The 12165-nt window shown below is 35.9% G+C and overlaps 1 protein-coding gene across 1 annotated transcript; it reads right to left on the reverse strand.

Annotated features, from left to right (window-relative positions):
* Window positions 1-1627: 1627 nt before the first annotated feature.
* LOC149177197 (heavy metal-associated isoprenylated plant protein 39-like) lies at window positions 1628-2643 on the reverse strand. The gene is made up of 3 exons (XM_089423335.1): window positions 2429-2643; window positions 2251-2326; window positions 1628-2093 (listed from the first exon to the last, which is right to left on the reverse strand). The coding sequence occupies exons 1-3, from the start codon at window positions 2432-2434 to the stop codon at window positions 1756-1758; spliced, it is 420 nt and encodes a 139-aa protein (XP_089279461.1). The 5' UTR covers window positions 2435-2643; the 3' UTR covers window positions 1628-1755.
* Window positions 2644-12165: the final 9522 nt, after the last annotated feature.

Below are 12165 nucleotides of genomic sequence, written 5' to 3' on the forward strand. Positions count from 1 at the left end.
TCGTAGATGGAAGGAGCGTTGACATTGGCGAAGCCAAAGTGTGCAGATAAGTGCTGCCAAATCAACAGGGATTGAGGACACTGTAGGAAAATATGTAAATTGTTTTTAGTATTCGATCTGCAAAGAGAGCATATAACAGGCCCACAACATTTACGCTTCTGGAGATTCTTACAAGTGAGATTCCTGTTATGAAAAACCAGCGAGTAAAAAGTGATGATTTTTAAAAGGCATCCAGATTTCCAAAACGCTTGCGGAAAGATATTATCACATGTATCTATTAATGATTATAATAATTATAAATAGTGTATTGAGTAGATATGGATAGAAGACTATCCATACACTTGCGGTAGCATTCAACATCATAATAAAATATTAATTCTTATTTTTTAAATTATTTTTTAAGTATCAACTACAACTTTAACCAATGTAAATTATGTTATTATAATTTGATTATGTTTAATATTTTTGCTTTAAAAATGTAAGATAAACATTTTTTCAATTTAATTAAAAAAATTAATTCTAATCATACGATAAGTCATAATCAAATTGCACACAAGCGAACCAAAAATTTCTGAATCAGGTTTACTTTATACATTGTACCGAACGCAGGTATAATCTTTAGTCAGACTAATGAACATTAAAATACGAAGTGGAATTGGGAACGGACTTTATGATTTAAATTTGTTCATCTCTTGATTTAATGTCTTGTCTTATACAACAATTATTAAATAGAAAGCGATCATGGACTGGGAACACGTCTTTCTGTTTAGATTTGACAGGTGCATTGTAACACGATTAGAAAAATGGTGGTTTATAAAGGTATTTTTTTGGTTTAGTTTGGGTGGGTTTTAGAGTTAGATGGAAGAATGAGTGGTATATTGATGAGATAATTGAGCTTAGAGGTTTATTGAGTTGAGAGGTTTGTTTTGAGAGGTGTAAATTTGTTTGTTTTTTTTTTATTTAAAATAAAAATAAAAAATAAAAATTATGTTTTAAATAGAAAAATAATGTGGACTATAATAAAAATGAAATATGCTGTAATAAAATAAAATTTGTGTAATATGTTTAAATTTTAGACTTTTTAACAATATTTCAAGAAGAAATTTAGTGTAAGTTATAATAATAATAAAAAAAATATAATGTAATAAAAGAAAATGTGTCATAAGTGATTTAAATCATGAAATTTTCAAAAATATTTTAACAAGAGATTTAAATAAACTATTTGATAATTTACATTAATAATTTATGTCGACATCAACTTCATATATATAGAAAAAAATGGTTATAATAAAATATTTTAAAGTTGTATATCATAAATATATTTTTATGCTTAAAAAATTTATTTGATCCTCTATATATATTCTATTTAGAATTTTAAAGTACAATTAAAATAATGAAATTTTACACTCTAAAAAAATCTATAAATAAATAAATTTAATTCCTCTCAACTTATGTTAAATTTATACTTAAAATGGATCTATACTTATATAATAATTGTAACTTTAATTTTTAATTTCTTTAAATTAATAACACCACAAAAATTAATCTTTACATAAATTAATTAATTTACTCCCTAAATTTAATTTATAAATGTGTTTATCAAAATATTTAAAAGAGCAACAAACAGTGGAAAAACTTTGAACTATTTTATTGATAAAACTGAATATGGATTTTATATATAGTGTTGGTTCAAACCCAAAATAATCCCACATGAATTTGGTGCGCAATCGTCCACTTAAAACTGTTATCAAATTATCATGAGATGGTGCAGGTAGTGGGATATTCTTCTCTCACAACAGTATACTTGTATTCCTCATTATAAGGTCCATAGCCATCACCATGTACATAATACATAACTGTGGGAGCTGGTGGAGCTGGCTCGGCAGCCTTTTTCTTCTCAGCATCCTTCTTCTCATCCTTGGCAGGGCCTTGATCGCTCTTTTTCTCTTCCTTCTTTTCTTCTTTGGCAGGACCCACACTTAGTAACTCTGCTCTGAACCCTATTTTCCTCAGTTTTGTTGTGAGCCACACAGGATCTGCTTCTCCCACCACTGTTATCTTTCCCTCTTTCATGTCCACTGCGACTGAGTCCACTGAAACAGAGAATGGGCGGTATTAGCAAGCCTAAATCATATGTTTGGTCTAATCTTAATCAACTATCTATACCTGAAAACTATTTCAAGCAGGATTTCTTCAATTGAAATAGAATATATCAAAATATTGTGAGGGGCAGGGAATGGAGATTCATGCCTCCAACTCCTGCAACGGCCTTCATGGCTCTTCTCTTGCTTCTCTCATCCTCAATAGTCGATTTCAACACTATTTTCTGCACATCCAAATTATGGTTAGTCATCAATAATACAAAATATTTCAAATCGCTCACCCAACAACAAAACTGGAAGAGATTAAAGTATACTTATATTTATACCTTCATTTTGATAGCCGGTGGAGAATACCCGCCTCTGCTATTATCCTACTACTCAAATTTAAACTTCCGGACCTTCAATAATATTCTTCTGTATTCCAGAAAGGGTTTGATGAGAACTAATTTGCTTCCATGGGCGAAATAAATAAGCACAATGTTAGGGGATGCGACTGTTTGGTTGTGCAAGTTCCTGGAAATTGCTGTGCAAGTTCGAAGTTCAGTTCCCGAAGAATCAGAGAAGGAGATGTAGTGTTTTGTGAGTGGGGGTCTATTTTACGGGCATCCTTGCCCCGATTGCAGATTCTAGGAAGATTACGGGCCAGAGACAAATGTAGAGATGGGACGCGTTGACGGACCCACGTGTTTCATTCAATCACGAAGGTTGCTTTGCTACACCAGGGTTTATCGAGACCAGCTCAGTTTAGTTTAGATGTGTTGGAGGCTGGCAATAAATAAATTTTATGCTATTGGGTTTTAATTGAACAGCGTTTATATATGTTTACTCTTTGATTTTACCAAAGTCGAAATCTAATGGAATAAGATTTATTTGTTGCCTTGGATGTTTTTGGACAATTATATTGTCAAAAATACATAGTTATTTCTTTTTGGAAGTAATTTTTTTTTTAAAGTATTTTATTATTTTATTTTTATTTTTTATTTAAATATATTTTTTATTATACCTGTATATGTTTATTTTAAATATGGATTTAACATGAGTTTAAAGGGATTCAATTTTTTAACAGTGCAATTTTTTTTAGTAGATATTATTTAAATATTTTTATATAGTTATTTGATTTTTTTATTTTTTATTTTATATTGAGTAATATAAACAAAATTTCAATTTTGACGATGGATTAGCAACGTTGCACATTATATTAGACTGTAAAATAAGTCTCTCAACTCAATAAATTAATAGATTTTGAAATATTTTAATTTTAAAAATAATATAATTTTAATAAATTGTTATTAGATTTTTAAATAAAATTGAATAAAAAATATATTATAGAAAAAATAAGACATCTATATAACATTATTTCATTTTCATATATATGTGAGAATAAATATATTTTTTATATAATTTAATGAGTTAAATTAATTAAAATTACTATCTAATATTTTAAAATTCACAAAATTCTCTATATTAAATTATAAATAATTAAATAAATTTAATCAAAAATTAAAAAAGCAGTTTTAAAATTTGTCGTTTCTCAGCATTAAATTTAAGAATTTCCAAAGTAAATCTCAAATTATTGTGTAAATGTTAAATTGGATAACCTTTATATTAAAGTGCGCATAAAAAGATAAAACTCATCGATCACAAAAACACTGCATGTGAATTTTAATACGTGCGAGTCTTAACAAATGGCCATGCGTACTAGCTGTTTGATCTAGAACAAATAGTTTGGCACATATGAAAAGAAAAACCTCACCATAGAACGACTTTGTGGCATTTAGGTATTCAATGTATGCCTAAGAAATTTGTTAGTTGATAAATACTTTAATCTAATTTAAAAGACACTCATGTCACATACCATGATCATGGGCTATGTTAAGCCGGCGAGCTTGCCATTGGAATCCGTCGTTGCCTCCAGGGTCGAATCAAGGGGCACTCATCAACGCCTTAAACCAAAGCATTTGATCTTCTTGATAAAATTTTGTTAAATATTTATTTTATATATTGTGATATTATAAATATTTAATCTAATGAAAAATAAAGAAGGTAGGGAAATAAAAATATCTAACAAATTTATTGAAAGTTGAAATATAAATATATATATATTTGTATATACATTTAGCCTATTTAAATTTATAATATATAATACATGGAGTTATACATTTTTCATATTTTTTTACAATGGGGTTTAAATTCCTAAGCCCTTCGGCACTATCACTCAAGCTCTATGCCATCGACGTCTAAACCCTGACACTTATTAGCCCACCACCTGTCGCTCACAGCTATGTTGGCCCACATTTGTATTCATTGTTGTGCTAATGTCTAATGGTTGATAGATCCCTAGGCGCTCATCTGCTAGCTCCTATGATTGGGGGTTGTGACGACTCACTTGTCATTTATCGCTCACCACTCACCCCTTGAGATTCAATGCTAATTTACCCATCCTAATAGAAATAACAATATCTACCAGGAACTTTGTCATCTGTCAGCCAATACCTACTGCTATAGCTCCAACTGCCATATCACATCCATGGTCGAACTCGTTTAACACTATGGATGATTATAAAACCACTCCTTGGTGTGAATACCAGGATGCTGCCACTTCACCTACCAAACCACTTCCACCTCATTCACCATGTCTATTATGTGCCGTGTGTCATGTCATGTCAGTATCATGTGTCCTTTCCTTAGGATGTCATCTGTCACTAGGAATAGGGCCACTTGGACACCCAAAAATTCCAAATCCATTTGCCACCTATCACAACCATTGAGTGGCACATCGTCTATCTATCACTACCACCCGCCTCCATATGTGCTTCAATGTCATGTTAGTGTCCACTTCAGTTCGGTGTTGGAAAACACGACATCAGGTCTTTTCCATTGTGTCTTGCCTATTACACTTCTAGGAGCCCCAAATGCCCAAATTGCCTTAAAGCCTAGATAAATCTCGTCGACCTGATATTCGATTGTTCTAGCTGTGTGACTAGTGAATGCGCCCATGGAGGCTTGAGTGTCTAAACACCTTGGTGCATCCAAGATGACTCTGTACCCCTAGATAAATCCCACTGATCTGATATTTGGTTGTTTCGGCCACACAACAATTGTTTGCACCCATGATGTTCCAAATGCTTGAATGAATTCAGATAACTTGGATTTCTGGATGAATATGACATTTGTATATTTCTTCCAAACAGAAATCAGTTGCACCTTAGATGTTCTAAATACCCAGATGAGTCTAGATGCCCTAGATGTTCAGTTGCATTCAACATCCACCTACTTATGCCAAACGCTAATTGGTTGCACCCTGGATTACACAAATGCTTGGATTTCATGAAACAATTTCCTCTTGCTAACATTGTCTTTACTACAAAAGGATTCTCTTATTATTCCTTAGGATTTCGGCCAAGTGCCATATACAACTGGAAATATCTCTGAGACGGCTATCCAACCAAGCACTTTTCATGTGCTTTTGAAATCATTACCTGTAGATAAAATGCCTTCAAAGAAAGGATACTATAATATACATTAAGTAGTCAATAAACAAAACATGTATAAATAATAACATCAACAATATCCCCTTGAACTTGTCATCGCTTGACATCAATGACTACACTTAATATCAGTGACAACAACTTCCAACTTGCTCAACCAAAAATGCCTTGTTTTAGGCCTAAAAATAATAACATATTTATAATTTGTGGGATTTTTCTTGACTCTTAACACTTCAAAGGAGTTTGACCCAATTAATTGCATAAATAGTAATTATTTAATTATGTATACTTTTGATAGGATTTTAGTTTCATAATTTATTGTATATATACTCAAAGATTTGAAGACATTCATAACTTCAATTTTCATATTTTTCCTTTGAAGAATTTTGCCTAAGTTTTATCTCAAGATTTATATAGTAACTTTGGACTTTCTTTATTTATTAATATATGGAATCTCTTTGAGTTTATCTAGATAAGAGTGTTTTAATGCATAGTTTAGAGCTTGAAGGGACCCCATTCTTCATGCTTTGCACCATTGATTCATGTGTATATTTTCTATCAATACTTTGTTGTTATATTATCCTCATTTTTCTTCATTAATTTCTATAATTTATTTACTATTCGTATCACCTAATGGTTCCCTATTCATAAACTAACCATTCTATCCTTTTACATTATTTGTTTAATAGTTATTCACTAGTTTACTACTCAATTACTAATTGTTCTACTTTTAGATTTTAGAAGCTTAGTTGTTGCAGCATTTAGTGTCATTTCCTAAATCTTTTTCTTAATTTGAACACTTATAATTGTACTTGATGATGGTATTATAGATTGAGTCATCAGAATACTATTGCAATTTGTTGAGCCACCTGAGGGACTCATCCAAAAGCATTACAATATGGTTTTCTACCCATGAGACATTAATGGATACCTAATTGAAATCAAGTAGATCTAAGTAAGTCATGTGACCTATTTTTATTTCAAAAGTGGGTGATTAAAAATTATTATTCAACTAACAACCTACATTAGTGAACGAAGCCATGTTGTGCAAGTCTTCTCAAAAGGCATACCTCACCTCACAATTTGATATTATACTAATATAAGATGACGTCTAGGTTTATAATATTAGCTCCTTTATTCGATTTGGAGTAATTAATTAGAATTTTTTTTTACATTGTGATATTTTAAGTAGATATAACATTTATTTTTGAAGGAGATTATTAGCCTACACATACAATGTATGACAAATCACAAGCTTATGAAATCCTAAACTAACGAATTACTGTCTTAATTTATGCAAGTAAATTACACCCACATTTTTGGTGCCATTTCCAAGAAGATTTCAAGAGCATGATAGTAATTTTTTCATTAGGTTTTCTGATTGCATCTACTAAAAAAATTTAAGATAAGGGGAAGCGAAGGTGGCAAGATGAAGGGTAAGAACCTATGCATTCAGTTTTGTGAGCCTTCACAGGCCTTTGTTGTGTTTATACTCTCTACATATACTAGTTAAATAATGTTGAGAAAGTTGGAAGTGGTTTTCATTGATGTCAAGTGATGTCATGTTTAGGGGGAGCTTGTTGATATTTTCAATGCTTGTGCCATTATTGATGTCTTGGTTGTTTTCTAAGCAACCTATATTTGAAGTATTCTTTCCTGCAAGTATATTTTCAAAAGCATATGGACACTACTTTGTTGAATAACGCTCTCCAAGAATTTTCCAACTATATGTGGCACTTGACCTAACTCCCAATGAATCATTCAGAAAATGAAGTTTGAAGAGCTGTTGTTCAAGAAATATTGCAATTGGTATTGGTTCTAGCGTGGGTCCCCCATTGAACTAGTGCCAAATTTGAAAGGTAGAAACATGAAGGCAGCGACTAGTAAGCAGTAGGACAATAAGCCTAAGATCATAATCCTTGGTGGCAAGGGGCAAAGAGTTAGTGCCCAAACACTTATTCGACCACCCAATCAGTTGAAAATGAAACAAGATGATGGAGCTTAGTGAAAAGAAGTCGCCTTCACTAAGTGGGCCTGCAGGTTATTTTTGGCGCAAATTCTATTTTTAGACATATGGATCATGGTCTATGAGTTGCAGGATGCTATTTATGGATGATTGGTCATGTTGGTAAAATAGATGGACTTCTATTTTTAGACATATGGGTGGAGTCTATTTTTAGACTGCCAGTCTAAAAATACAACAGTCGAATATTATTAGCTCTTAATAATATTTGGACTATAAACACTATCTTATCCTCTTGCAGCACTTCAGTTCGAGCTACGGATGTGGCACATGCAACTTCCAGAAGGAAATACGCTATTCCTATGGGTTAGTTGAGCTATTGCATGATGGACTTCAGTTAGAACTCAAGTGATTGAGTTTGGTGGAGTTGATGGAGTTGTGTTCAGTTTGACTTAGTTGAACTAGTTGTATTTAGTCTAACTGCCAAATACACTAGTGATGAGTGATGTGAATTAATTATTATTTAATTCACTAATTATTAACTCATAAATCAACTAAAGAATACATAAGCTAACTTAGTGCATGGACAGTTCAGTGGTGACAAGTGTTAGAGGTGGGTGAAAGGGTGAGACTACTACCAGTTGTGACTATAGCTGTGCATGAGATTTGCAAAATCATTGATTGAGATTGCCAATGAGGATTGCGCAGTACAATCCAAGGGAATTCAAGCTTGGAGCAGCTCTATTCTCATTTTGGATTGCGTAGTAGAGGCAGGAAAACAGTGGAGGAGATTTGAACCTGTGACTTGTTCAGATCTGAGCTGCTTTGTGTGTAGCAGGTGGAGATAGTACTGAGTACTTGTGAGGAGTATTGTACAATGTATTGTTACATGTTCTCTATCATTATAATATATAGATAGTTGGGGGTTTTCAGATGTATGCTTTCCCCAGTACATACTGTGTTGATATGTGTGATTGATGTTTCAATGTGCACATGCGATTGTGTTTTTAATTCCGCAAATTGATGATCAACGTAGAGGATGTTATGTATTATGCATGCATTCTGCAAATAGTGTATAATCAGGATAATATTTGTGAATAAGTGTTATATTATTCAAAATTTCTACATGATATCGGAGCGAAGTTGATCATCAGATCTATTATTCAGAAAGTGATTACATTTTATTTCTTCAGGCAGAGTCTGTAATCGGGTCAGGTAGCCTCTAGGTTCATCCTTCTTTTGGAAGGTGAGATATCCGGTAAATTCCCATACAGTCAATCTCTGTACGAGAAATACTTTTCTCTCACGAATTTTAGATAAGAAGCAGTTGAGTTTTGAGCTGGTGGAATTCGAATTTGTGGCAGTGTTTTCTTGGTGTCAAAGTTGAAATTTCTTTCAATGGATTGAGATTGGAGTATGCCCTTAAAGGCAGTTCGAATTATATTGCATGGAAAGACAGCATGGAGGCAGTGTTAGATGACAATGGGTTGAAGGCATTCATAGAGGCTAAGGTCCCAAAGCCTACTGATGTTGCTCACGTTGAGGCTTGGCAAAAGAAGATAGCAAAGTGTCGAAGGATTCTGTTGGAGGGCGTGAAGGATCAAATTGTATCCAGCCTGCATGGAAAGGATTCTCCATACTTGATGTGGAAAGCGTTGACATATTTATTCCAAAGCAAGAACGAACAGAGGAATTTGGCGCTCAAGGATAAACTCAGAAACATTAAGTGTGAGAAAGGAGACAATATGCCCAAGTATCTTACGAAGTTCAGCCAATGCCGGGATGAGCTGGGAAGTGTGGGGGTGATTGTTGATGATGAGGACTTGGTGAGCTTGGCTCTCCTTGGTCTTCCGAAGAGTTGGCATTCCTATCAAGACTTTGTCAATGGTCGGGAGAAATTGCTAGGATGGGAGAGACTTTGGTTTGATCTTGTGCAAGAGGAAATCAAGTGGAATACCAGGGATAGATCTTGATCAAAGGCATCTGATGAAGAAAAGTGTGCTTTGGCTGCCAAAGAAAAGAAGGGGAAGAACAAGAAAGCTTCTCATTTCGATGTGAAAGGCAAGAAGCAGGACATGTCCAAGGTGAAGTGCTTTCACTGTCACCAGCATGGACATTATGCCACAAATTGTCCGCAGAAGAAGAAAAATAAGAAAGTTGCTGGATCTGCAGCGGGAGAGGCCTTAGCCTCGCAGTTTGAGCTGGATTTTTCACTGATCGCATGCTTGGTATCAAGTGTGACGGGATTGGTATGGTTTTTAGACAGTGGTGCGTCTTTTCACATGACAGGAGATCGAGATTTGTTTTCTGATCTGGATGAGAAAGATCTTGGAGTGCACATCGAGATGGGCAATGATGGTAGATACAGCGCGACTGGTATCAGTACCATTTCCTTTGAGAGGGAGTCTGGTAAACCCTTCGTACTGAGGGATGTGATGCATGTTCCAGGATTGAAGAAGAATATTATCTCTGTGGAGATGTTAGAAGACAAGGGATATGATGTTGTCTTCAACGAGGGAAAGGTTTTCCTACGCAGTAACACAACTGGAGAAACCTGGAAGATAGGGGTTCGAGTCAAGAACGTTTATCAATTGCATATAGATGGCTGTGCAACAATGGCATGCAAGGCAGAAGGATTGGTGAGCTGGGATGATGGCGAGTTGTGGCACCAGAGATTGGGGCACCTTCACCATGGAGCCTTGAAGATACTACAACAGATTTCTACTAGGCTTCCTAAAGGCACGCTTGTGCAGTCAGATCAGTGCAAGGGGTGTACGTTGGGAAGATTTGTGAAAGCCACCTTTCACGAGAAGGATAGTCGCGCCACGACGATCCTTGAGAGAATTCACACAGATGTGTGTGGACCTTTCTCAGTAGCTTCGACAGCAAATATGTATTATGTGATCTTTGTTGATGATTTCTCTCGAAAGTGTTGGATCTTCTTCATGCAGAAGAAGAGCGAGACATACTCAAAGTTCTGTGAGTTCAAAGCACTGGTCGAGAAGGAATCGGAGAAGAAGATGAAGTCTCTTAGGAGCGAAAATGGTGGTGAATTCATCTTTGGCGAGTTCAAGGACTTCTACACCGCAGAAGGGATTCGAAGAGAGCTCATAGCTCCCCATAACCCACAGAAAAACAGGGTTGTTGAGGGGAAGAACAGAACGATCGTGGGTGCTGCATGGGTGATGTTGCATGATCAGGGCCTACCCCTTCACTTGTGGGTGGAGGCATGCAATACTGGAGTATATGTGCAGAACCATTGTGCTCACAAGATACTTGGCATGAGTACACCCGAGGAGGCTTATTTTGGTAAGAGGCCTGATATTTCCCATTTGAGGATTTTTGGTTCTCATGTTTACATGCATGTGACGAAGGATGCCAGGAAGAAGCTAGATCCGACCGTAGAGGTTTGGATATTTGTGGGGTACACCGATATGCCCCACAACTATCATGTGTATTTGCCAGACAGTTGCAAGACTGTTGTGCGATAGGATATCAAATTTCAGGAGGAGAAAGCCATGAAGTGTTCGCTTGAGAGGGAGATACACTTGCATGCAGATGAGGAGCTATTAGTTCCTAAGGATGAGCTTCAGGATGTGGATCAGCCACAAGATGTAGTTCATGGAGTGGAAGAGACCACTCATGCAGCACCAACTATCAGAGGGCGAAAGCGCACTACAGAAGTTGAGCGACTGGCTCAAGATGCAGAGAAGGTTGTAGGACCACCTACAGCACAACATAGATAGAGACAGTCACCTGATCGATACACTGGATACATGACTCTTGTGAGGAAATGTGTCGTGACTAAGCCATCCTCTTTCGAGGAAGTTGTGGAGGATCCTGCATGGGTAGATGCCATGGTGGAAGAGTATGATTCGATTGTTAGAAACAGTGCATGGGAGATTTTCCCAAGACCGAAGGGGAAATCAGTGGTGGGTTCGAGATGGATCTACAAAGTGAAGCAGGCAGCTAATAGGACTGTGGAGAAGTACAAGGTAAGATTTGTTGCCCGAGGCTTCTCACAGATAGAGGGGATCGATTATGAGGAGACCTTTGCACCTGTTGCAAGGTATTCTTCCATACAAATGATTCTTGCTCTCTCAGTGGAGATGGGGTGGCACATTGATCAGATGGATGTGAATATTGCGTTCCTCAATGGAGTCATTGAGGAGGAGGTGTACATAGAGTAGCCCGAAGGTTTCGAGATCTTGATCAGTGAGTCGCATGTGTGCGGGCTCAAGAGAAGCACATTGGGATATGGATTGTGGTACAGACAGGAGGATGAGGTGAAGCTATGTGGCTTCACGGATGCAAATTGGGCAGGGAGCCCAACGGAAAGAAAGATCACATCTGGAGGGATCTTCAATATCGGGTCGATAGCAGTTTCTTGGTATAGCAGGAAGCAGAGATCCGTGGCACTCAGTTCAGCCGAGGCTGAGTATATGGCAACAAGTTTGGCTGCATGCGAGGCTATATGGATGAGGAAGATCCTGGTCGAGTTGTTCGGGTCACACTTGGAGCGTACTATGATTTATTGTGATAACTAGAGTTGCATTAAACTCTCGGCTAATACAATATTTCATGATAGATCCAAGCACATCGACATCAGGTA

Source organism: Pinus tabuliformis, chromosome 4_1, assembly GCF_031772625.1.
Source record: "Pinus tabuliformis cultivar Carrire ecotype Pingquan chromosome 4_1, CPIR1, whole genome shotgun sequence".
Classification (NCBI taxonomy): Eukaryota; Viridiplantae; Streptophyta; class Pinopsida; order Pinales; family Pinaceae; genus Pinus; species Pinus tabuliformis.